General features: G+C 39.2%; 1 protein-coding gene across 1 annotated transcript; it reads left to right on the plus strand.

Moving 5' to 3' along the window:
- Positions 1-264: 264 nt before the first annotated feature.
- On the plus strand, positions 265-26387 carry sparc (secreted protein, acidic, cysteine-rich (osteonectin)). Its single transcript, XM_053324169.1, has 10 exons — positions 265-338; positions 11835-11900; positions 12438-12518; positions 15398-15485; positions 18527-18648; positions 20330-20450; positions 21648-21781; positions 23925-24073; positions 25296-25444; positions 26274-26387. Exons 2-10 carry the CDS (start codon positions 11844-11846, stop codon positions 26300-26302), a joined length of 930 nt encoding a protein of 309 aa, XP_053180144.1. The 5' UTR covers positions 265-338; positions 11835-11843; the 3' UTR covers positions 26303-26387.
- Positions 26388-27990: the final 1603 nt, after the last annotated feature.

Below are 27990 nucleotides of genomic sequence, written 5' to 3' on the forward strand. Positions count from 1 at the left end.
ACATCCAGAAAAAGTTTTGTTCCCAAGCTGCAAGTTTTTGTCTAGACTGGAACGTCGGTGGAGAGTTAACATTAGGCCCTGCCCACATTAGTGGGAGGGTGCAATGAGAGGTTTGAGTCGAGTGTGTGTGTGTGTGTGTGTGTGTGTGTGTGTGTGTGTGTATGTGTGTGTGTTGGGGAGGGGAGGGGAGGGGGGAGATGGAGGGTGGGGGGGTCTGGGTCCTATCTGGGACGTCCCACTGGAAATGTCTTCTGTGTGAACTGGAGAGGCTGTTAGATCGTCCCGGCCCTGCACACAGCTGACTTCTCTTCTGGTTTCCCTGCTCTGAAAAGCTGAAGGTAAGAATCACTCTGCAGCTGCACGACTTAGACTCCTGTGACTGTTTATCATGTGACTTGTTGCAACGTGCAGAAAAGACGTAATATTGTTTTCCTTTTGCAAGTGTAAGATTTTGTTTTGTGAAGAGGGAAAGAAGGTTCTAGGTTGTTAAGAACTTACTGAGAACATTTGTATTGTAGTTTCTTTGTGATAAAGAGCCATAAAACTACACTTATGAGTTTAGGTTTAAGAGTTTGCAGAAGTTGAACTTTTTTAGCACTGATTTCTCTCTTAAAATTACATCATATTTATTTTGTTAGTTGCAACAAAATCAAGAAAAATCTACAAGTTCTGTGAGGTTTTCTGTCAGTGTGAACAAAAGTAAACCAAACAAGTTTAACATGCACAAAGTTCACCAGCGACTGCATTAAAATTCAACCTAGTGTAAAAAAAACAAAACATCCAGCAAACATTCACAGCGAAATACCTGCGTCTGTGTTTGTCTGTGTTGATTTCTCAATTTCCTCCCTTGGTTTTCACTATTTACTCTTTCTTTTTAAAACATGCATTAAAATGAGTGACACCTGAGGTTTTTTTTAAAAAAAAAGCAGTTTCTGTAGCCTCAAACCTCAGTGAACAATCCTTCCCTGTCATTACTGTTTAACAGCTGCGAGGAAAATCACTGCCTGCAGGTAAACAAGCTGTGATTATGAGAATTAATTCTGTGTGGTGGTATTGTGTGCCACATCGGCAATAGGAGGAGGAGGAGGAGGAGGAGGAGGAGGAGGAGGGCTGTGGGTTAAGAGTTGGGGGAAGGAGGGAGATGCAGACACACACACAGAGCCTGACATATGTGCTTTAATTTATGAACTTCTTTTATTTTGTGTTTTCACGTGATGATGATTAATTCACTGTAAGAGTTTTTTTTTTTTTTTTAAATTGTAAATGCACGTCTGCAAAACAAATAAAGTTAGTGAAATGAACACATAGAAAGAAAGAAAGAAAAGAAGAGAGACAGAGAGAGAAAGAAAGGAGGAGAAGCGGGGGTGGATGAGATTCCAGCATAGCCTGATGCTGAGTGCAATGGGGACGTTTATCAGGCAAATATCTCTCCCCTCTGCAACTCCCTCTCTCCCACTCTCTCCCCCTCTCTCTCTCTCTCTGATTACTCTCATGTAAAGGAATGCGGGTTGCCTTGGCGATCGGTGACCAGCTGTTTGTAACGCTCGGAGTGAGTTAGTTCAGATGCCCTCAAGTGTCCGGATTTCATTCACGTTCACATGCACAAGAGATGGGTTGTGGTGTGAAAGAGACATTTAGTGTGTTTATCGTGCTTTGCTCGAGGCTTCAGTTCCAATGAAAGGAAATCCATGATATCGTGTGTTACTGTTTCATCGTGACAATGCCCTCGTGCACAAAGCCATAGTTTTCCAAGTTTGGTGTGGAAGAAGTTGATTGGCCTATGCAGAGCTCTGACCTCAATGCCATCCAACACCTTTAGCAGTGTTTTTCTAAGACCTTATCACCCACAACATCAGTGTTGGACCTAAACAATGTGCTTGTGGCTGAATCTCTGCAGCCAGTGTAGAAAACTGGGTGGAAACCAGAAAAGCAGAGGCTGGTATAGCAGCAGCTTAATGCTTATAGTGTCAGAATCACATACTCAATAATCACATGCTAGTATAATATTCAGCCATCTGTGTACTTTGATTTTAAGTCTTTGAAAACTTTTACATTTCCACTAGAAGCTGAAGTAAAGTTGTTTCTTGTGTCTCTTCTTCCTGCATTATGTTTGAATCTGATCAGAGGTGATGCAGATTCTTCCTTTCTTTCCTTCTTCCTTTCTCCTTCTAAAAGAAGCTCTTGTTTTCCGTGTTTGTCACACCTGTCGAGGATTTTTTTCCCGAGCTGTTTGTGGAAAGACTGGAGGATAATGTGTCTGCATTAGTATGAGCGAGGTAGAGACAGAGTGTCTCTGGCTGGTTAATTGTTGAGGTGGCAGGTCTGGACCGAAGTGGGAGGAGGAGGAGGAGGAGGAGGAGGTGGTGGTGGTGGTGGAAGAGGGAGGGGAAGGGAGTTGGGTGCTGGTGTTGGATATGAGGATGCTGGGAAATTTTGGGCCAGCTTGGCAATCTCTTAGAAAAGCACTAATCCCCCGACAGGAAGAAAGAATTGTGCTGCTGTCTGGGCTTGACGTGGAGAAGAAAACCTGGAGTTTAGCGTCAGCAAGAGAGAAAGAAAGAAAGGGAAAGACAGAGAGATGGTAACAAACAGACAAAGGAGAAAAGGGGAGAAATATTAACAACAAATAAGTCGTAGAAAGTAAGAAAAGAGAGCAAACGTATCAAGTTTATAGAGAGACAAGACAGCAAATGAGAACAGAGATGACACGTGAAAGAAGAGTTACAAGATGTGACTCAGACTTACTCAAGTGGAAAAAACTCAGAGGAGATGAAGGGAATGATTCATCCTCTGAGGTTCAGACTGAAGACATGTTTCTATTCAGTCTTTTAACACTTCCATCAATTATTATAGGTGGGATAAGTGCTGCCTTTTGTCTTTGAGCTCAATAGACTTTCTGTGGTGGATATCAAGACTAACCAACAGTTCATCTTCAGTAATTACAAGCTTCCTGTGAGCAGACAGTGAGTGTTAAGATCAGATAATGTAGATGTTTTCGTGAGCTGTCAAATCACTATCATCAGTAATTAAAGGGGCTGCAAAACTTACATTTATATTTAAAAAAAGTTGTTCTCTTTAATGCATCTTTAAAACAAACTGCTACAGGTTGTTTTCTTCTTCATGTGATTTTTGCACAGAGTCCTGCTGGCCGTCTGCCATACTGACCCCATAGAGTCGATGTCTCGTGGCCTCTTATAGTTTACACACAACAAAAAGAGTGAAACGAATCACTGGAGATGCCAAAAGTACTTAAAACCATAAATCTGTTGAGTGGTAACATCTAAAAAAAAGCTAATTTATCTTCATAGAAGCTGTTTGAAAGAAAGAAACAACAGAAAGCAAGATCAAATATAAGATGATAGACTATTAAAAATAAGAATACAGTAACTTAAAAGGCCACGAAGAAAGAAAAGAGAAAGAAAAATGTGATGAAAGCTAAAAGAAAGAGAGTAAATCACACTTCTGCTGCAATTTAGCAAAAGACTCATGTGCCTGAAATCAGTCCAGATGGCACGCCCGATGACGGCAAAACAATATACAGGATACAAAACTATTGTTGCAGAGACAATGAACTTTTTACAACATATCTTGGCTTCAAACCACAGTGGAAAACTCAAAGAAGAAGACATAAAAAAAGACAACAACAACAACAAAGAAGGAAGGAGGGAAACAAACTGTTTATCGCCCAAAGAAAAGTAGAAAACCAAAAACCTGAGAAAAGAGATCAGGTGTCAAGAAACTCAGGTTACATAGATATCCTGACTTTCATATCCACACTCCTCTCCTCTTCTTCTTCTTGTTTGTGCTCTTTGTGCACAGGGTTTCCTGAGTGATAGGGATGACTGGCGGCCTCTGTGAAAACTACCCTTTGTCCAGTTGACATGAAGGGATTTCCCCCCCTCTGAGCTCTCTAGGGAGGGAAAGAATTTGTCAGGTGTCTGGTTGCAAGACGAAGTAGAAGGAGGGGGTTGTAGTTTGATTTGAAGGAGTTTGATATTCAAACAAGTAAACAGTATAGCTGTAGGATGAAGTTTTCCATCGATAAAGTCAAAGTTTGTTATAGCAGAGCTTCATCGATATGCATTATGTTAACTTTATATTGAAAGAAACAAGCAAGCAAAGCAATTAAGTCCTGTTTCTTTAATAGTAAATAGTATATGACTCATTTTTGTTGGCATTTGAATGTTGGTTCAGTGTCTTTTGAAGTTTCTTAAGATTTGATCCATCCTGGCTTAGTGTTAGAGTCATTTCCATCATTAAATATAACTGCTGTTACTTTATTTTTTGTTTTTTATCGATAAAATCCATTAAAAGACCAAAAAGTCCTTTTATTATGGCTGCTTGCCACATGGTTGCAGTATTAAAACATGATAGTAAAAGCCATACTCTTATATTTTGGTGGCATATTTCACGTTTTTAGTCAAACTAATGAGGAGTAGCAAAAAGTAGAACTAGAAAACACTTCATATTTTATCTAATCTTGCTAAGGTCACATTTAGACTGTGCAACAACAATAACTGTATAGGTTCATGTCACAAAACTAGCGTGCTTTCACCTAAACTTGAGAAACTGGAGAAACCAGCCAGTGCATTCAATGTCATTTCATGTCATATTCTGATTTGGGTCATAGCAGCAGCCACATTGTGAGAATTTGGTCTTAAATGTTTGGCTAACATTGGTCGCCAAAGCTCCTCATTATGTCTTACAGTGCGATCTAAGATACTGTTTTCGATGGTAGGGCTAACCCTAACCCTAACCCATGTTCCTCTTGTGATTATCAAATTACAAAGTGTAAAGGAGTGTTTGCCTTAAGTTTCTTTCAGTATTCATAGCATAACACTAAGAAATCACAGTGAAAATTGAAGCGTATTAGTGTTAAAAAAGTGAGTAAACATCACTTTGCTGTATTGAAATTGGTGAATTTTGCCATGTGAGCTTTTACATTTCCACTTTTTCCATGCAGTCTCTAATTTGTTTGAATAGACCACATCCACTGGGGCCATTATTAGATCATTTACCTTCTGTAGCTTGGACATGTATTTCAAACAGTTTACATTACAAGGGTTTAGCAGGACTTTACTGCCGGACTCTCTGGACAGTGTTTACGACACCTATTTGACCCTTTCTGCATCAACTCCCTCATAAAGACCAAATGGTTGGAGACAAGAATCTTCTTCCCTTATGTGGGAATTTCCATCCAAGAGGAGGATGATGGACTTCCAACTAAAAACTGATGTAATACTCAACCAGCATCAGCATCCTCTTCTTGATGACTTCTTGGGATTTCAATCATTGGAGGCAGTAGAAGCATCAATCAATGGAGAACCTTTTCTATTGGATTTTGGATGCAAACATCAACTGAAAGGAGGAAACAAACTATTAAATCCTCATATTTTACAGCTGCATTTTTGAGAGGAATTTTATTAACTACAATCTCCTTCCTTCATAATAGTCCCCAGTCTTACAGAGCTCAGCACAGACAGAGGAAATCACTGTTCGTTCTCAGAGTCTTTACAGAATATTTGCCTCTTCACAGTCCTTTTCTTCATGCCAGTGTTGTTTGTTTGCACTGTTTTGCTGGCAGACGAACTGCTACAGGTTGTTTTTCTCCGGGCTTCCAAACCCGCCTGTTATGTCACGAAGTAGAAGAAGAAAGAATTCCTCTAAATCTGCACCCTTTAAAGAGAGATGGAAAAAAAGGAGGACAAGCAGAGTGCGACAGGGGGTAAAAAAAGAGAGCTAGAGAGAGTGAGAGAGAGACATTGGAGAGAAACTGAGGGCGATATCTGTATTTGCGGCAGGTTGTTTTCCTCCGTAGCGAGTTTACACTTGCTTACCTAACTAACCTCCCAAATTAAATACATTTGAGGGGGAAAAAGAGCCCCTTTATGAGCCTGAAGTTTCCCCTTTAGCGTCAACCCTATTTGATTATGAGAGCAGCTTTCCAAATAAAATAATTTGTTTTGCTGTTACGTCATCAGTCCAGCCTCCTCCGCCTTCCTGCCGAGCCCAGCCGAATGACTCTCTGACCAAATAGGAATATGTTAAAGTGGACATACGACTAGGAACACTGTGTCCCTCCAAATCAAACACCTTTTTCGGAGATGAGACCGTTTTTTGTTTTTAGTTTTTTCCCCCGTCTCTTTGCGATCTCATTTAGCTCTGCTTGCTCTCAGTCAGACGCGCTACTTATAAGTGTGTCAGAAGTTTTCTTTTTTATGAAGTTTCCCGTCAGCAGAACGGCTTTTTTTAGCTCGGCTCTTTGAACGGTCACAGAGAAGTTTCCTTGTGTGTGTGTGTGTGTGTGTGTGTGTGTGTGTGTGTGTGTGTGTGTGTGCAGGTTATTTGGAGACGTCACTGTTTGCGACCTCTTGCCAGAAGTTTCTGTATTTTTCCACGTCCAAGCCCGCTCATGACTTCTTGGCCCGACATCTCTGGACCTTCACAAACAGTGGTCATCATTGTAGAAGTCCTCACGTTGAATTGAAGCACTGATTTTAAAAATTTGCTTTGACAGGGACGAAAAAAACAATGTCACAACCATCATCGTTAATTCTCTTCAATCAGAGGTTACTTGTAGGAGAATTCGAGAACAACCACAGCATTCAGCAGGAAGTAGCTTCGGGACAATCTCTTCTTCTCTTGCTATGTTTTTCCTGCCTATCTGGGATTCAAATTTTTTTTACAGTCACAATCTTCTTTTCTCCAGTGTCTAAAGTCCAGACTCCCACATCTTATATATCAAAACAGGAATGCAGATCCAAGATATGATTTGCTGTTGAGATCTACAGCTCTACTGATATAATTTAGATTATAGTTTACAAAGAGAGCATGTACGGTTTGCATGCACAGAAGAAATATGGCTTTTTTTCCCATGTAGTCACAAGAAATTACTTTCATGATTTTGCCAAAAAAGCTTAACTTTGCATGATAACAAGATTGAAGTGGAGGAGGACGTCTTCATAGCCTTCCATGAACTATAAGTAGAGTAAAAATATTCAATTCAATTTTTACACAATAATGTTCAATTTAAAGCACTCACTATGGAGAATGGATCCTTTTAGAGTTTTATATTATTTTTAACACAAAAAAGTGGAGGAAGAAACATTTTAATGTTTTAGCTGGTTGAGGTGCCGTTAACTTTATATACTTTTTATACTATGTGAGGTTGTTCAGTTTACCTGCATAACCATACATGCTATGTTATCATATAGTTTGATATCTAATCTGCAAAAAAAGGTTTAAACTTCCAAAAAGTATATTTACTAAGAAGTCAAAATCAACAACATGATATTTTGTAATCATACCAAAAGAAAAGAAAAAGCTGCACAGATGTTACAACATCCTTAAGGTCCATTTAGCAGCCGTTCCAGAGCTTTCTACCATATGAAACAGCATTCATCAGCTAATTGAGTTCACTCACTTATCGAAGAACTGTAGATGTTGAAACATTTCACGCATTTGAGGGCTTAAAAGTTGAGGTTGAAAGTTCATTCTTGATCTTGACAAAACAATCTCACCTCAAGGTCCATTTAGTAGCTGTTGTGGAGCTTTCTGCCATATGAAACAGCATTCATCAGCTAATTCACTCAATTATTGAAGAACTGTAGATGTTCAAACTTTTCTTTTCACGGATCTGAGGACTTAAAAGTTGAAAGTTCATTCGTTGAAAGTTCATTCTCAACCATGACAAAACAATCTCACCTCAAGGTCCATTTAGTAGCTGTTCTGGAGCTTTCTGCACTATCAGTCACACAGTACATGTTTGTGTCCTCTCTGACCTTTTGAATGCAGCTGGCGTGCTATCACTGAACTGTGTGGAAAGAATGCAAAACTGATCTTGTTTCAGCCTCCAGAGCACACAAGATGACAAAACACAGAAGTCTGGTTGATGAACTAATGTAGTACAACTTGTAGATTCTTGTGTAACTGTGAGAAGCTTCTTGTTTTTAATCAGTGGTGTAATGTAAGAAAATGTCAGCATTTTCGTTAGCGTTGAACTGTAACATAGTCGCAGGCTCTCCAGTCATGCTCTGGGGGTTTTTATCTGATGATAAGACCTGTACAAACTCGCCGCACGAAAGAATGATACATCTTAAACATCTGGATTACACCAAATATCAAGCATGTCAATCACTTCCGAGCTATTTTGAGATTAACAACAAGAGAGGAAAAATGTGCCTGCAGGCAAACAATCACAAAGTCTCTACAGTCTAAATGACAGAAAGCTTGTGTAATGCTTGAGGGTTTGTCAAACAACACACGCAATAATGTCAACACCCGCCGATTTAGGTCGACTGTATGCAAACTTTACCCTTTTTACAGCATCTGTCTAAACACGTCGTCCTTTTCAGACGCTTCATACCGTGAGGCCCTCCTGCATTTTTCAGGACAACTAGCAACCAGCTGAACAAAGTGTTCCTCCTCCACCTCCTCCTAAGATACCAAGTCTACTTTTCCCTCAAGGCAATGTTTTTGAGAGCAGGTTCAATCATCTCCCTGCAAATAGCTGAGCTGATAATTGCTGTAATTTCCAAAAGGGTAACCGTCAAGAAAAGCAAGATTAGATCATTTATTTTTATTAATTTCATTGGTTTGAACCTGCTGCCTCCTTACTGGAACTGCAGGAATTCAGACTATTCCAAGCCTTGTTTTGTAAATTGTATTATCCCCCCGCTGATCTCCTGCAGCGTTCAGTATATTGCACAAACTGCACAAACTGTGTCAACTCACTTCAGCCTTATTGCCTCTCCATGAAGAATCTCATAGCAACAATATAAAAACAAATACAGGAGATGCAACCTGTTGTTTCAGGGGTTGTTGAGGGCAATTTTGGTTCTTTCTGATATCCAGCCAAAACAAACGCCAACATCGATATATGTAAGGAAATGGAGAGTCGAGAGCTTTGATCTTTGGCAGGCAGCCTCTCCAGACACTTGAGACTAACTAACCCCTATATACAGTACGTCGTTTGATGTCAGAGATAGTTTCTGGTCGTCTGCTTCAAACAGCTGACTGTATGGAGGTGCAGAGGGAGATAACTAATACAGAAAGAGAGAGAAAGACCAAGCAATGTCACGCTCCATTACCAGACAAAGGAACCCTTATTCAGTCCTTCAGATGAGACTTGATGAAAGGGAGATGGAAGCAGAGAATTACACGTCGAGTCCACAACAATGGACGCTCAGATACAGTCGGATGGAGAGGAGAGGAAGACAGGCAGACAGACAGATAGGGAGCTCTCGTCTCACAGCAGCCACATCTTATCTCATAGCAAATCTGCACCTCTTTGTGTGCGAAAACGTTCTCCAACTAATTTGATGCAAAAGAGCTTGTCGTAGCCCGTAGACTCGATGAAACAGACGGTGAAACTATGACTCATTCTTCTTCTAGCACATCCACCACAAAATCACATAAAGTCAGAGGTGGATTAAGGAGGGTTTTGTATGTATTAATAAAATGTTAGTAGCTCTAAAAAGCTGTAGCTGCTTGGGCGTAGTTGTGTGATGACATGTTCACAGTGATGATACGAAGATTTTTTTTTGTTTGAGCTATTTGTTGAGAAGTTTGGTGGTACACCCTCAGAGCCGTACTGCTAGCATGGACTATATTATCGTCCAATTGAACGTTATTGTACTTGGAAAAAGGAAGAAAGCAAGAAATAAAAGTGTTGAAATGTCAAAAATACATTAGTCGTAGGATTAAAGTGTTGCAGTTACATCGTTTGTCCACTAGATGGCACTGTTTTCAACTATAAAATTTCCCATCAGTAAATATTTTGGTCATAGATCTTTCATTACAATTATTAACGGACACGCAGCGAGGTGCCAACCAGCATGAGCGTCAATACAAGTCCATCAAAATTAAACTATGTTGCACAGCTCGTCTCCGGTAGCATCTTTTTTAGTCCGCTCAACAACAAAACATCACCAAAAATGTTGTTGAATAAAGCATAGTGTAATTTCTTTCTTACAAATTGACTCTTAAGAAAAACTGTATAACCTCTTAAACATTGTTATCAACCTCAGAAGTCCAGTATCAGACAGCCTTTATAGTAATTTTATGCAAAGCTGTTCCCATTTCCCCATTAAAATGATAAATCTATGTTTTTTTCTAGGATATGAACAAACATTACCATCAGAATATATTTCTCCCATGAAAAAAGCTACATGGAGGCTTGTTCTTACGTATAAATCTGATACTATAAGCCTGTTGGTTGGATGCTTTTATCCAAATCACCTCTTACTATCATTTAAGTATCATACAGGTGGCAGCAGTGAGATTTAAACCTCTAACCCTGGCAGATTTAATGCCTCGCTTCTCTGATCCAACTGCACAAAATCCCACATCAGGGTCAAGTTCTTATATGTTTGTCTTTGGTTTATAAATGTAAATATGTGCTCAGAGATTTACTGTAACAGGCCAAAATGGAAAGTGCAGTAATTCTCCGATTTACAGGTATGGTGGAAAAATATAAACTTGTAATAAAAATGTACGTTGCCTCGGGTCGTGGAAAAATGCTGCAGGGAGCTGTTTACACGCCTGTTTCCATCCACATGGCAAGAATATACACTCACTCACTCAGCCTGATGTCTAACTGAAGACTAATTTAGTGCAATCAGCTTCTGTGCATCTCGACCGCAGCGCTCTGAATGCTCTGAATGACGACATCATTCATTCAGCAGGCAAAAATAAGAGGAGGGAGAATCTTTTTCAACCAAACCACAAACAGCCTGGCGGTAAACAAAGCAAACAGTGAGGGTTTTGTTTAGGAAACTGGAGAGCTTCCATTAGGCAGTAGTGAGAGTTATGTATGTTATCTTCGGAACGACTGCAGGGCTTCATGACGCCACAAGAGTTGGTTATTGTTTTGACTGTAGATGTTTCTGATTTTAATTCTTATTTTAATCTGAGTAACATCAGCCCTGAAGAGGAACTGTAGACATAAATCAAAATGGGAAAATAAGCTCAAAACTATGGTTAAAGTACAAGAAAGCTTTAATTTCAGCAGTTTCAGCCTTCCATAAATGGTCATTTGTGAAATAAAGATATAATTACAGTAAATATTCTCTGTCTCTCTACAGTTGACTGTTTTTATTTGGATAAAACTTGACACATAAATGTTGCAAAGTGGGTGCAAAATGGTGCATTCAGGGACAAAATGGAAACTGCTCCAATTCAGAACTTTCTCAGATGTTTTCATGCATCTTAAACTTCCTCATAAGAAAAAACAAAACAGTCTGTTGTTTTGGGGGTGTTCCTCAGGGAATCATTTGAGGATCTGCAGTAGTTGCAAAGGTAGTGAAAATTGATCAACCGTTCAAATTAGGTGCAGAACATGTGCCAAAGTAAGTGATTCACCAATTTAACAGTGCATTTGAACCTTTTTGCATCTCATTTCATGCTGTTTGGTTTGGTTTAGGCACAATAACCACTTGGGAAGGGTTAGAGAAAGGTCACAGTTTGGGTAAAAACAGTAAAATACAGTAAAGATTTGAAGCAATGCTGAAAATCTCTGTTGAAAATGTTCAGCGTGATATTGAAGATGTCCAGTTGGTAGCCTTGAACAGCACCCGCCTCCTCCTACTGAGCCAAAAATCATCTCATAAAATAAAAGAATTGGCACCATGTCTCTGAGAAGGATTGGCTTACGGACTGCACACAGTTTAAAAAGTGTAAAGTCCGTCCTCTTCATTTCATCCCACTGCTGGGTGTCATTTCTCTCTAAGGGGAGAAACAATAATTAAAAGGTTTAGGAATGAAACTATGACGATGAAAGGAAAATCTAGATGAAAGAGAAGTTGTCTCACATGTTGCTCTGTTTGTCTCCACAGATTTTGAAGATGAGGGTGTGGATCGTCTTCCTTCTGTGCCTGGCTGGCCACGCCATGGCTGCTCCTGTAAGTTATACTCTGTGTGTGTGTGTGTGTGTGTGTGTGTGTGTGTGTGTGTGTGTGTGTGTGTGTGTGTGTGTGTGTGTGTGTGTGTGTGTGTGTGTGTGTGTGTGTGTGTGTGTGTGTGTGTGTGTGGTCTCCTTTTGTCTTAGTCTTTACAACTATCTTCCTCCCTCTGTGTCTATTTTCCTGAGTGTGTGTCTCATCTCCCTTTTCCTTTCCTGTGTGATTATGTGTTCACGTGTCAGCTACCATGTGTGCCTTTTTGTCTATGTGTGTGCGTGTGTGTGTGTGTATCTTCTTCGTGGGTGTGTGCATGTTGTCATAGCATGTCCATGAAGATGAAATGTTTGTTTTCCTAACTCAAATTCCTCCCCTGAGTGTAGGTTTGGCTGTGTGTTCATGTGTGTAAAGACTCAAATTGTGCGTGTGTGTGAGATCTTTTTCCACTCCAGCGCTTCCCTGTGACCATCCAAGTGTGTGTTCATACGAGTTATAAAGATTTAACGTGTGTGTGTGTGTGTATGTGTTTGTGTGTTTCAGACTGAGGAGGAGATCATCGTGGAAGAGGCAGTCACTGAAGAGCCAATGATCGAGGAGGAAGTAACCGAGGAGCCAGTTGAGGTCAGTCCAGATGTTCGTCCTGTTTATACCAGCCAAGAAAAAAAAAAAAAGACCTTAAAAAAGCCTGAGAACATTTTAAATTACGCCAACCTAAAGCCCTAGATACCTGTTAAGTAGCTTATAAACCATCTTAAGGGCCATTGAGTAGCTGTTCTGGAGCTTTCTATGATATCACATGTGGAGTGTAATGTTTTTTTTTGCAGCACTTCTTGACTTCTTGTCCATCTTTAATCATTTAAATCTTCAACCAACTTCAACTAACAAGCAAGTAATTGCAATCAGGTGTTTGATAAAGAACAAAGACACATATTAACATCATGTTTTTTATAGTAAAGAAGCTGCTGGATCGAATTAGAGGAGAAGAATTATCACATATGTCTTTTATGTTCTTCTAACATGGTGGTTCGTTTTTTGTTGTGGTGTTTTTTTTTTCCTGAGTCATCATCCAAAAATTTTCTTTCGCCAATCTGAACAACAAGCATATTGTGGTGCAACACATGTGCAAGTATTGACTTATTTGGCAGGACTATGCAAACATGGCAATCAGACAACGGCAAGAATCATGTATACAGTAAACAAATCTTCCCCCTTGTTGAGGAAAAAAGGCAAATAATAAAATTACTACCTCAACAAAGTCGGTAGATAATCTGAGTTTTAACCAGTTTGATTCCCAGTGTTACCTCATTGTAATGACGTCACCTTGTTCCCAGATCGGAGCGTTCAGTGTTACAATAACTGAGAGAAATTATGTCCCAAAACTATGAAAATACTGTAAGACACATTCTGGTTATAAACAGAATTTATCCTTTAAGCTCTGCGGAGCTCTCCAATGTTTTTACATCAGTGATTTCTTTTGGGAAACTCGACCAAAAAATTCTTCTGCCCTCATCTGAGTTTGATTTGGCGTCTGTGATGTGTTTCCTGAGTCACGCAGCTGCTCTGAGAGATTATCCGATCCGGGATGGAGCTTTTGAGGGCTTGGACGCCGCAGCCAGAGAAGTGCGGCGGTATTTGTTCATGTGACAGTAGTTTCTTTACATGTGAGCGCCCGCGGATTTAGTGACTCACTTTGATTTTCATTGATTTGTAAAGGTGTTGATGCATCAGGTAATCATGGGGAAGAACAACAGAAACTGGAAGCTGTGGAAATGACTGAGAAAACATGAATCCCTGCATGTTTGTCAGACTTGATGAATGACATGAACGAGCAGTTACCCCAAGAGACAAAATGTTTGAGATGTTTTAAAAAGTGGTTCCCAAACCTTTTGGCTTGAAGATGCTTATAAAACTCAATTAATCGTGAGTGGACATCACAAGAGTTTCAAGCTGTTTAACTCAAAAAGGAAGGTTTTCTTTTTAAAAAGCCTAAAGAGGTGAAAGCTGAATTTCACAATGAAAAATAAGACAAAGGTCAGAAAATATAGATGATGCATAATCTGATGACACCTCAGATTTTTGATTATAATACCATGTCACAATCTTTGAGACATTTCAAAAACTTTTTGGCATGTTGATCCTTGCACTAAAGCAACACCTGACATTTCATTTGATTGATTTTTAGAAGCCTAAAGAAGTGAAAACTATATCTGAACATTTCACTACCTGCATAAGAACAAGAGGTTTGCAGCTGACTTTGAAGTCCCTGATTTCAGACGTTTCCCCCAGGACTTGAATGCAGCAGAATATAGTCACATCTGAAAAATGATAATCAGCTAATGGCTGAATTCCCAGATTTGAATCTTTAGCAAAATCGTATCAATTTGTTCAACAAAAATCCCCCAAAATCCATTTGTCAACTCTGAGGCTTTTGATAAGTCATTAAAACAAATAGAAAGAGAGAAAACATAAAACTCCGCCAGCTAATTTCTAGCTTTCATGCTTTCTGCTGAAAAACTAGACTAGCAGTGGAAGAAGTACTCAGATCCTTCATTTAAGAAAAAGTACCAATACAAAAATGTAAAAATACTCCATTACAAGTAAAAGTCCTGCATGGAAAATCAGTAAAAGTGCTGCAGTATTATGAGTGATGTAGTATGCAGTATTACAGTAAAAGTACTGCAGTATTATGAGTGATGTAGTATGCAGTATTACAGTAAAAGTAGTGATATATTATTATATATGACATCACGACTTTACATACAGTTAGCTAGTTTAGTCCAGTGGTTCCCAACCTAAGGGTGGGGCCCAGTATATTGTAATGGAGTAGAAGTATAAAGTAGCATCAAATGGAAAGTACAAATACCTCAAAACTGTACAGAAGGAAATCACTTGAGTAAATTTACTTAGTTACTTTCCACCATTGAAAAAACTGCAGAAATCTCCCCGAACCAAAAGGTTGGATTGAGTCTTCATGTGAACGTTTTATCATTTCCTGCTCCAGAGGTCCAGCGGGACCAGAGATCCCACAGCTGTTAATTTTAGCCTCGTATTCGGCCCGCCAGCCGGTCAGGAAGCCATTACGTTTTTTCATAGCTTCACCACATGTGGATCCAGCTGCTTGTTATTGTTGGATGTTATGGTCTCGCTGCTCCCAGACCCAGTTTGGCCTTCAGGGAGGAACCTTCTTTAGTGGTGACGTTTAAACTTATTTTTTCAGGAAAACCACGGATATTTAGGCGGTTTTAGTTTAAGTGGACATCGTGCAGAAATAGACCGGAGTACTGCTGCATGGAAATCATCAACTCAACCGAAGTCAAAAAAGTGCTTTTAAAGGAAGATTTATCAGTTTAGAAAGATTGCTTAAAGGCTCTTTGAGGGTTACGTGTTTCTCTTTCAATGCTCACGAGGCCCAGATGACATTAAAATTCCTCTATGTGTGGTTTCAAAGAGCTTAATCTGCTTACAGTCTGACCTTTGACCTCTTGTGTTCCCCCCCCCAGGAGACCGAGGTGGGAGCCAACCCCGTGCAGATTGAGATCGGAGAGTTTGACGAAGCCATCGAGGTTGTTGAAGACGTTACAGCTGAGAGTAAGTTCACACTCATAAGACATCGACCTGAATTAAGTCTGTAACCTTAACCGATGATGTGTAGTGGTGTTTTGTCACCATATTTTTCTCTATGTCAGGAGTTCTTGTGCCAATTTTTTGTTCAATCAGCTGAACACAAAATTAATATCTATTCAATTCAAGTCATGCACAATTAATTCAAGCACTTGCAAGTACATGTGCTTCCTGCAAAACAGTTACTCCCTTTTCTTTTCTGCTTTGCACAGCACTTAAACATGCACACATACAACCATCTAAAGTAGAAGAGAAGGCCAACCATGATAACTACAGCATTAATACAAGTATTGAGTGAAAATGTGAATAAAAATCATTTATGTTGCATCTAAAAATCCAACTAAATGTAATAACTTTGCTTTTCTGTGTCCCTAAATGTAAATGTTGAGACGAAATGAAATGAGGTCAGATTCAGAAAAGAAACACTACTTAGAACCATAATAAACGTCATTTATATATCACTTTTATACTTTACAATAAAAGCAGGACATAGAATAAACACATATCAAGATTAAAAAGACAATACAATTCCATAAAATGATAAATTCACTTTTAAAAAATGGGATTCTCAGTCAAGTCAATCCAAAGTGCAAAGCTAGTCTCGACCTTCAAACATTAATAAAATACTGTGAAACTGCGCAGAAATCTGTATTTATTAGTCCATTTTTTAGTGTTAAACAAATGTAGTGTGGGAAATTGTAAAGTTGTAAATGTAAGCTGTATTTCCAACATGTATTGAAGTGAAGTAAAGTTGTCAAAAACGTCAATATTTAAGTAAAATACAAAGTAGAAAGTAAAGCAAAGTAGAAATTCCTGAAGAAGTTCGTCCATTACGTCACCTCACTGTACAGACATATACATGAACACACACACAGTTAAAATCAGCTGACATCATTCAAAGAGCTGAACTCATACATCCATAAATCCTGCACTTTGTCGGAGTTCCAGCAACTCCCGAGACTTAAAAAAAAATCTATCATCGTCCTTCACCACATCATGACAACATGTTTGATTTAGCTGCGTCTCGCCCCGCTCCTCCATCCTGCAGCTACACTGTCTATCTGTGCCGTGAGGTCCTGCAGGGTTGTTTTGGTGACGCCTCAGTCTGGCAAATCAAACATCTGTAATGATAGGCTGCCTCATTCTGTGAGGAGGAGACGGCTGTAATTACATGTTTCCACCCTGCGTGCTTTAAGAAGCAGCTCAGCCCAGTTAACCAGCCGGCCGCAGGCACCAGCAGCACCAACAGCAGCACCAACAGCAGGAAAACACATCGTACAGTCAGACTAATGGACTGGATGAGACATTTTGTTCAGGAAAATATATACACACAACTCCTTTATTGTAGTTCAATTTAGCTAATAGGGCAGTGGAAAATTACTCCATTACAAATAAATGTGTTTGAAGGTATTAACCCTCCTGTCGTCCTCGAGGCAAGGGAGGAAGGGAGGAAGAAGGAAGGAAGGGAGGGAGGGAGAGGGAGGGAGTAGGGAAGGAAGGAAGGAAGGAAGGAAGGAAGGAAGGTACAGTCAAAACAGATGGGGTCAATTTGACACGGGAGGACGACAGGAGGGTTAATCAATTCATCCAAAGTGCTTTAAACTCTGCTGTGGTGCCGTAATGCTTGGAGATATCTGCCTCTCCACCTCAATACATTCTCATTTATTATACTATTAAATGTTTACTAAAAGCATTGAAAAGTAAATGTTTTACAAAATTTAACACCAATAAAATCAATTTATGTGTTACTCTGTTTAGCTCTCATAACCGTTTTCATGAAATTACATTTAAAGGACAAGTTCACAATCTTTTAAGCTGTTTGTCTGAAGTGAAAATGAGGCTTTAGCTGTCTAAAATTAGTCTTTTCAAGCCTGTTTTAAATTAAAATGAATGTGGTTACTCCACTGCAGCTCAAAAGGGAAACAGAAAAGGGGAATTTAATCCTAAGGCCTCAGATAAGCTTTAAATACACTGAGGAATGAGGAGTTTCTCCTAAATTACTTACACTGCATTATAAAGGGATTTTTAAATGTTTATTATAAATAGGGATGATTAGTGGGCAAAACCTGTTTAATATCAACTATTAACAACTATTTAAAAACTGTGAATCCAACTTTTATTTGGGATTTTATAAAGCGATTACTAAGAAAATGCTTTTTAGTCACTTTTGTGGCTATTAAAGTTAAACTGAACAAGTATTAACAAACACTATGATGATGCATTCATGTGTATCTGGTACATATTTAATACATATCAATATATCAGTGATGAAAATAAAACAGGTAAGGGGGTCATCAAAGGTCATGACGAATGAAGAAAAGGAAGATTATGGGTGTTATGATCTTATATAATCTTAAAATGACTATAAACACATTAGTTAACAAGGTGGGAATATGTCCAAACTGATACGCAGCCACTTACTTAAAGTCTTATTTTAATCATTTGTGGTACCTGTATCTTAAACCGCATCTTTCACCTCTAATAGAAGGACTATTTACTCACATTTAAGCCATAAAAATCATATTGTGGTACCCAAATACCTCCTTAAATGTGTTCTTTGAGGTTTGTGGTCCAAGCAACAGGTGATTTTGTGATTTAATGTAAGTGAAATAACTCTTAAGAGCAAATTGAGTTGCTTTTTACGACCAGAAAAGTCGTTTCTACAGAGCTTTTATTGTGAGTGTGACTGAAATGGACTTGTGTCTGCTTCTGTCTGGCTGCTCGGTTTCTTCATGAGGCAGCATTTTTTAAACAGTGGCTAAATTCATACGTAACCTCTTTAAATGGGAATTTTCTTTTTAGTACAGTAATTTCGTCATTTTTCCTTATTAAGTCACTCACACACATGAATGAATTCGCTTGAGTGTTCTTTTGGCAGAAACGCCAACGCCTGAACGACTGGAAAATATTTGAGTCGTGGAGCGTCTCTGTGTGTTGGACTGTTGCTGTTATCCCGGAGAAAATAGACTCTAATGCTTCTCCTGTTGGTGCTTTTCTCTCTCCGTCAGATCCCTGCCTGACTCACCACTGCAAGAAGGGCAAAGTGTGCGAGGTCGATGACAGCAACACCCCCATGTGTGTGTGCCAGGACCCCACCACCTGCCCCACTCCTGATGGCGAGTTCGAGCATGTGAGTTCAAAGACAATCACACCAATATTTCTTTAACCCTCCTGTTGTCCTCAGAAGGAAGGAAAGGAGGAAGGAAAGGAGGAAAAGAGGAAGGAAGTAAGGAGAGAAGGGAGGAACTAAGGAAGGATGGAAGGAAAGGAGTAAGGAAGGAAGGAAAGGAATAAGGAGGAAAAGAGGAAGGAAGGAAGGAGAGAAGGAAGGAAGGAAGGAAGGACGGAAGGAAAGGAGGAAGGAGGAAGGGAGGAAAGGAGGAAGGAAGGAAGGGAGGAAGGGAAGAAGGAAGGAATTTAGGAGAGAAGGGAGGGAGGAAGGAAGGAAAGGGCGAAGGAAGGAAGGAAGCAAGGAAGGATGGAAGGAGAAGGCAACAAAGAAAGAAGGAAGGAAAACTTAAAGAAAGAGGGAAGAAGGAAGGAAAGAAGGAACAGTCAAAAGAGAGATGGGGTCAATTTGACCTGGGAGGACAACAGGAGGGTTAAAAAAAAGTCAACTCAAAACTAAAATCAGTCCCATTTGTGTTTTAGTTAACAACAGATTTCAAAATAAAGTTGGTGAGAGATATTATAATAACATACTGTTTCCATTCTTGAGAAAAGCAATGTTTAAGTGATACAAAAAGGTAGTTAACATGTTTTTGTCAAGTTTAATAAGAGGAGAAACTATTCTTATATCTAATTTAGTCTTGATTGGTATGACAACCCTGTCTCCTAGAAAATTACATGTATCTACCTCCAAAAAGTGCAAATATGTTTTTATAAGAAGCCTAATTATAATTATTATGAGTGCTAAGTCTGGGAAATATTGACTGAGAATATGCTGCATGTTTTTTCCTTCAATCTGAACTCATTTAAAAACTCCACAGACTTAATAGTGCACCTCTATAAAAAAGGACCAAAATCAATGCAGCCTAAACCTTTTTGTTGTCATTATCTGGCGCCTACATTACCCACAATGCAACTCGAATTGATCCACCCAACTTTACAGATTTGAGTATATCTATTTATGCTAGTTGCAGTTAATAAAGCCTGGAGCTGCTATCATCCACTGTTGATTTTACACCTATAATCTTCTTCAAATATACTTAAAATCAAATTTATTGCCATTTTTACTATATATTTCTGCAAAGCATAGTCCTAATGAAGGAATGTTTCTCTTTGACCAAAGTGCAAGGAGCCATAACTTAAGTAACACTGAAAATACAGATATTTCACTTAACCCTTCTGTTGTCCTCGAGTCAAGGAAGGAAGCAAGGGAGGAATGGAGGGAAGGAAAGGAGGAAGGAAGGAAAGAAGGAAGAGAGGAAAGGAAATAAGGAAAGGGGGGAGGGAGGGAGGAAGGAAGGAAGGAAGGAAGGATGGAAGGGAGGAAGAAGGAAGGAAGGAAAGGAGGGAGGAAGAAGGAAGGAAAGGAGGGAGGAAGGGAGGAAGAAGGAAGGAAAGGAAGGAAGGGAGGAAAGAAGGAACAGTCAAAACAGACGGGGTCAATTTGACCCGGGAGGACGACAGGAGGGTTAAAATACAACAATAGAAGAATTAATATGAAAATTAAGTTAAGTGTGTAATTTCAGAGTCTAGTGTGCAAATTTGCAAATGTAGAGTCAGATCATATACAGGATGTGATTACAATAGACACAATTTACCATATTAATCAATATAGGTCTTTTTTGTTTTGGTTTGTTTTGCAGGTTTGCGGCACCGACAACAAGACCTACGAGTCCTCTTGCCACTTCTTTGCCACCAAGTGCGCTCTGGAGGGAACCAAGAAGGGCCACAAGCTGCACCTGGACTACATCGGATCTTGCAAATGTGAGAATCTCAAAACCTAAAAAAACTGAGAACCTGAAGATTTACAGCTGAAAGACTGAAGCTATCCGTGTTACCAGGGTTACTTATAAATCTGTTACGGCTCCATGTCTAATCCCACTGGCCTTGACTCAACCATATGAAATATTTCAGATACTATCAGAGACTCATGCAGAAAGTAGGATGTAGATATTGAAGGAAAATATGATGAGAGAGCCAAATTCTCACCAATGTGTCCTTGTTTGTTTATGTGTTGAAATGACCCAGAAGTTAATCTAACCACTTTAGCTGCTGGAATTTAATCTCATTATCTTTCAGTTTCAGTTTATGAATTTTCTCTTTCTCTTCCGTTTTATGTTTTGACATTGTGTGGTATCTGTTTCTCATCTTCATGTAGCGGTATCCCCCCTTTATTTTATTTTTTTTAAACTTCTTTCACCCGTGTGATAAGTTAAGAGGCTCAGGGTTTAGCTCTCTCAGTGTGCTGTTAGCGTTCAGTGTGATTGATGGTCGGGGGCTGTCAGGATCCGTCCAGACACGTAGGCTGCATTTCTGTTCCACTGTTCGAACTGTGTGAGGAAGAGAAGAGTCAGGGCAGCAGGGTTCAAATGGAGATCAAGGTTCAGTATGCTCAAATAAAACAGGATTCAGGTTAAGAGTTTGGGATAGTTGAGGGATTAAATGATTTCCACAGGCTTTAAATTTGCTGTAAGTGTGCAGAGTTGAGCGCCTAAACATATCTCTACTGAAATCTCTCTAACTTTGCAGTGCTTTACTTTATTAGCATGAAACTTGGCAAAGATAATGTTCAGATGTTATGCTACAGTTTCAAGAGGTTTGTTTGGCTACAGCAACATAATTCAGAAGGTGTTATTCACTCTAAAAGTGTAGATTTTTGTCAGGCGAAAATTAAATATTTAATTTATGCTGTGTTCAATCTTCATTTAATCTGACCCAGTAAGATATATGCTGATGCTTTCACCTCTACAGGTATCTCACAAGTGTTACCTTTATTATGATACCAATATTATTCATATAGACCTTGTAGTTACAGAGATATACTATATTCATTTCGGGTATGTCATTTTCGAGCAGGACCCTGAGACAGAGGCCTAAATAGGGATGAAGAGATTAAACAAACTTGGTATTAAATTGGCAGATTCATGACTTAAATTAGCTTGTTCTGTTGTCTTTCTGCAGTGATCGAGGCCTGCATGGACAGCGAGCTGAGCGAGTTCCCCCTGCGTATGAGGGACTGGCTGAAGAACGTCCTGGTCACCCTGTACGAGCGCGACGAGGGTAACAACCTGCTGAACGAGAAGCAGAAGCTCAGAGTGAGTCATCCTCATCTTCCTCTCTGAAAAAGACGGGTTTACACTTCTGAGATGTTCCACTGCAAGAAATTGTTTAATGTGCAGGGTTATGTAGATGTTTGACGATTGCACTTTTTGGATATAAATGATCAGGCCTTGAGGTTCTGCAAGAAACCTTAAACATGTCAGCTTTTAAAGAATGTGGAGCATTGGACAGCGATTCAGCTTTAAAGGAAGAAAAACTTACTTTCATTCTATTGAAGCTGCCATAATTGTGATATTTATAACACCAAACTACCAAATGACAGTGTGTAATGTTGATCGTGGCTCATAGTGATGAACCTACAGAGCATTATCAGTGATTCTGTAGCTCCTCTTGACTTTACAGAGCTTTATAGTAAGTTTCAGCTCATTGTTTAGCTGTTTAGAAAAAGCTGTTAAAAAGCCGCTGTACACTACCTGCTCAGCACTAAATGGCAAACAAGCATTTAGCTGGTGAACATAGTGGAGTATTTAGCCACTAAAAAGCCAAACATTTCCCTCAGGAGTTGTTGGAGAGCAAAAACAGAGCTAACAGAGAGTGAATATTGGACTTTTATTCACCAGACTCCAAACTGCTGGATGTGGAAATAAGCTAGTGTTTGCTAACTTGGCTAACTTCACCATATCAACTTAAAATGTGACGATGTGTCAATGCTGGTTTCACAACTTCTTTCTGCTGCCCCCTAGTGGCCCCAAAATCAGTAAATGCAAGTTAAAGTAAAAAAAACCGACCTATATTAAATCAAAATTGTGCTGCCTCTTGTGGCCGTAAGTGGTATTGCATCATGCTTACAGACATTAGAGCATAGATGCTGTAGTAAAGACATGTTTATGTATTTTAAATCCTCAATTTAAATCTACTTTTATTCCTCTATGTGATATATTTATTGCTGTAGTATAACGTTGAAGTGGAATCCTTTATGAATGCAAAACCATAATGATGGCAAGTTTTTGTCTAAGTCTGTTAACAGGAAATTAAAGCTTTTTATATATCTTGCAGCAACACAACAACCAATTTAAAAAGCACAATCTAATATCCAAATGTGAGTTTTAGACACTCAGGAAACAAACCAAAAAAAACTATATAAAATAACCTAAAAACTAAATAATAGTTGCTTCCAAGCTGTTCTAATAGAAACATTACAAACTTCACTGGTTCAGACACACTTCAGAGTGCGGAGGAGGAGGGCGAGTTTAATGCTTATTTATGCTTAAAGTGACTTATGAACATTCACGTCCTCCTCCAAACTCATTCAGACTGAAGTGAAGTTTATAAAAACATGTTAAATACTTGAGAGGAGTTATGGATGTTTTTACTCCACATTACACTGATTTAACACCAATAACTCACTAAAATGAGCTTTTAAGCTGATTTAATGCTGCAATGCTTCGACATAACAAGCATATCTAACATCATAGCAACGTGGTTATAAGATTGATTATTAACTATGTGTCCATATGCTGTCATTTCATTTACTTAACCCTTACATATTAGCCATATTAGCATTTAGCCAGTCTTTTCCTAATGTGACTCACAGTATAGAAAAATGGAAATAAAATGCATAATTCTTTAATTTAGTGTGCAGCTGTGCAAATTATTATTTTTTATTTTTAATGTCTTGTTTTAACCTTCGTGTCGTCCTCCCGGGTCAAATTGACCCTGTCTGTTTTGACTGTTTCTTCTTTACTTCTTTCCTTCCCTCCTTCCTTTCCTCCCCTTCTTTCCTCCCTCCTACCTTCCTCTCTTCCTTCTTTCCTTTCCTTTTCTTCCTTCCTTCCTTCCTTCCTCCCTCCTTTCCTTCCTTCCTTCCCCCTTTCTTTCTTCCTCCATCCTTGCTTCCTCCTTTCCTTCCTTCTTCCTCCAAGCTTTCCATCCTACCATCCTTCCTTCCTTCCTTCTGCCTCCCTTCCATCCTACCATCCTTCCTTCCTCCCTTCATTCCTTGACTCGAGGACAACAGGAGGGTTAACATAAGATAAATCAAACATTCATTAATGGCTGATGGGGAATTTATGAATGTTAACTGGTGTAGAGACTAATTATGAGTCAGAATATGAGCAGTATGTGAGGGTTAAGGCGTTTATTTCTTCTGATGTGGTTTGTGTCCGTTAAATCTTTCAGGTGAAGAAAATCTTCGAGAACGAGAAGAGACTGCAGGCTGGCGAGCACTCCCTGGACCTGCTGGCCCACGACTTCGAGAAGAACTACAACATGTACATCTTCCCCGTCCACTGGCAGTTCGGCCAGCTTGACCAGCACCCCGTTGATGGGTACGTACCAAAAGAAAGAAGGGAGGATGAAGATAGAAAAAGCTTTGGGTTCTTTTGGGTTCCACGTTTGTCTTTCTTTCATAAATGGACAGAATTCAGTTTAAACTCTGACGTGGCACCAAAATATCTCTGGTGCCCAGGCGGCGGTTGAGCTTTCTGGCAGACTATACAAGAGCTGATTGGTTTCCAGTGTGGACCAGTTCAGCAGCTGCTCTTCCCTTTAATAATACTTATTCTGATGATGTGGCTACTGGACTCCAAATGTGCCAACCCACCAACCCACATTTGTTCCCTGATGCTAATATCCAAATTTCCTCAGTGGTTTTAAGAGATGGCAGCAGATGAAGATATAAAAGTCAGATTTAAATGCAGCTGAATGCAGATTTTTAATAATGTGATGGTAGCAGAGTGAATGTGAATAATGACCTTTTATGGACTTTTGTTGCTATTGAAGTCTCAGCAGATCTCATGTAGAGCAAAATACTGACATTATTTTAGAGGATACAACCCCCAATTTCTACAAAAAAGCACTATTTCTAACTAACAATAGTCCAAGTGGATGCAGAAGAGGTCAATATATGCTGCCTATTCATCTTTAATATGCATAAAGACTCCAAATACTCCAAATACAGCCTACATCTTCCATCTTCATGCAGGCGAGTGGGAAGAATGGTAGTTGTTCCCATAGCAACAAGTAAATGACAATGCAGCCTTAATCAGCCACATTTCTGACAGTTGGACGAATTAAAGCAGGTTTCAATTTTATTTGTGCAATTGTGTTAATATCAGGTTTAATTATCTTAAAATGTCAACATTGGCATTTCAGAGTCCACTCTCTTGGAAGTGTTTCAGCCAAGTGAAAGATATCGTAGCAGTGAGAAATTCCCCGATATCGCCAAGTAGGAATTACATGTTGGAAGTTGACGTGAATGCCTTTTTTTCCCACTCAGCTGCTCATAATTACGACATGATGTGAACTTGGCGTTAGACCCACACTGCCTGATAAATGCTCACGACTTTCAATCTGCACCTCCAGTTCAGGGTTTCATTGGTAGATTGACTCTAACACATAAAATCAACTTTTTCAACATATTTAAGCCTCTTATAGTATTTTAGTCTCTTTACAATTGTCACAAATGCCTAAATTTCAACCATAGAGAAGACTTGAACCTTTGAGACATTGACTAACGTCTAACCAGATTCTCCCGTCTGCCCCACACAGCTACCTGACCCACACAGAGCTCTCTCCCCTGCGTGCTCCCCTCGTTCCCATGGAGCACTGCACCACTCGCTTCTTCGACGAGTGCGACGCCGACAACGACAAATACATCGCCCTGGAGGAGTGGGCCGCCTGCTTCGGCATCAAGGAGCGTAAGTATTGACTGTACACACACTGAGGAGGAAGAGGAGGAGGAGGAATGTTTCTGTTAATGAATGTAGCAGAAATGTACCTTTAACCTTCGTGTCGTCCTCCCGGGTCAAATTGACCCTGTCTGTTTTGACTGTTCCTCCATCCCTCCACCCCCCCTTTCTTCTTGCCTTCTGTCCTTCCTTCCTTCCTTCCTTCCTTCCTTCCTTCTTTCCTCTGTCCTTCTTTCCTCCCTTCCTACCTTCCTTCTTTCCATCCTTCCTCCTCTCTTCCTTATTTCCTTTGCTATCTTCATTCCTTGCTTCCTTCCTTCCTTCCATCCTCCTTTACTTCCTCCCTTCCTTCTCTCCTAAATTCCTTCCTCTTTTCATCCTTATTCCTTCCTTCCTTCCTTCCTCCTTTCCTTCCCTCCCTCCCTCCTTACTCCTTTCCTTCCTCCCTTCCTTCTCTCCTTACTTCCTTCCTCTTTTCCTCCTTAAGTCCTACCTTGACCTGAGGACAACAAGAGGGTTAACAAAATCACATTTTTATATTGAGGAAAATATATTTTTTGGCGGTACATGCTTAAATATTTACTCCACTAATATATCAAATAGTCTGTGCCTTTTAGTAGTCTGGAAAACTCAACTGTCAACATTTATTCTTACATAAGATAAAATATACTTGTCATCTTTTTAACATAAAATTTAAAATTGTGCAAGAAAAAAGTTTGGTCCAAACATCTGCACTTCTTTCCACACTCTAAATTTTAATATATTTAATGTTTTTATCATTTTATTCCACATTTTTCCATCTAGCTCATGATGTTTTTGTGTGTTTTTGTGTTTGCAGAGGACATCGACAAAGACCTCATCGTCTAAGCTCCTCTAACCAGCAGCAGTATGACAACTCCTAGTCGCTACTAACGGGACAAGGTGCTGATCCCTAAGTTAAAAAAAAACAAAACAAATCACAGTAACGGTGCTAATTGCAAATTATTTTTTATTTTGTTTTCTTTTTTTTTTTTAAATAATGACCTTTTCCTACCTATACCACTAAAAAAAAAGAATGATTATAAAAGAGAAATGTGCACAGTCTGTACTAACCATCATGAAAAATGCAACTTTGAACAAAACACCCAGTAAAGAAAACTAAAGACCTCTGATGTAAATGTATGTTGTTTGACAATATTATATATATGTTGTGAATTGTTCAGGGCTTTAATTCGAGATTAATTTGAAAGATTATCTTGAGGAGACAAAAACTGTAAAGTCAAAAATAAAGTTTCTAAATAAATGTTCCCTTCTGCTTGCTTTCTACAAACAAAACTATTTAGTTTTTTTGCACTCTTCTGGTGGTGGACTTCATTTTGTGTCATTTTGTTTATTATTGATCTTTTTTGACTACTGCTATTGCTACTGCTATTAGAGTTGTTCATTTTTATTTTTTCCATACAAAGTCCGTGTCTTGGACGAGGAAACAGGTGTACTGATATTTGAAACAATAAAGAGGATATATTGTTTGGACATTTGATAAAAAAAGGGGAAAATCTCGCAGGCTGAGAGTTTTTCTCACAGTTAACATGTTTCTACTGACGCTGAGAGCACAACCGAACTCTTTCCATGAATAAAAGACTATGAAAAGATCTGGAAATCTCTGCATGCATTTATATCTTTGCAAATTCCCCCCGCTGTTGTGGGACTAATAGAGGATTATTATCTTTATCTGCATTTCTTTCTCCTCCCGCTAAAGTCACAAGGAGACCAGTTTGTTTACTCGGAAGATTTGACCACATGAGAAATCCCTTTTTAAGAAGCTTAAACCTCTCTCATCCCATCCTCAGTGGCCACTTTTCATCTATTATGTGTCTCTGAATGCAGCCTTTGTGCTTTTAAACTCCTCTGTTGTGAGTCTAGTTTGAGATATTTTCCCAAAGTTTCTTCTTATTTTTTCCCCTGCAGCACATGTTTACATTTCTAGTGGTTTTCTGTCAAGGATGATCCATCCACAGAGATGGTGGTTTTGTATTTGTTTCCTGTTTAAATCTGGGATTTATTCTGCTTGTATACACTCTTAGTTCAAGATAAGCGAGACAGCCAGATGCTAAGAGAGATGTTGCATGCCTTTAAAATCCTGCACAGCTTTACCTTCATTATTTATTCCGCCCTGCCAGTAGAGGAATAATCACTGTTTATAAAAACTTTTAAAAATTTAAAAGTTAATGGATGTAAATTGTTTTCCTGTGCTACAGTGGACACAGTAACAACAGATCCAGTAAAAGCACACAAAAGTAAAAATACTATTAAGAAGTGCAGTTAGCATTAAGCAATGTGCAATAGATGAAAAGTGTGTCACATATAATAAAATCAACCAAATGTTCTAGTGAGCAAATAACGGACATATAATAATAATAATAAATAAAGCTGCAAGCAGCGATGAACGGGCCCTCGCCACCCAATGCATGTCGGTTTACAGATACAATAGGGCTTCGGGCTGGTCAGCGCTCGGGCCCTAATAATAATAATAATAATAATAATAATAATAATAATAATGCCTGCAATAGTAAAAC

Source organism: Scomber japonicus, chromosome 8 (genome assembly GCF_027409825.1).
Source record: "Scomber japonicus isolate fScoJap1 chromosome 8, fScoJap1.pri, whole genome shotgun sequence".
Lineage (NCBI taxonomy): Eukaryota > Metazoa > Chordata > Actinopteri > Scombriformes > Scombridae > Scomber > Scomber japonicus.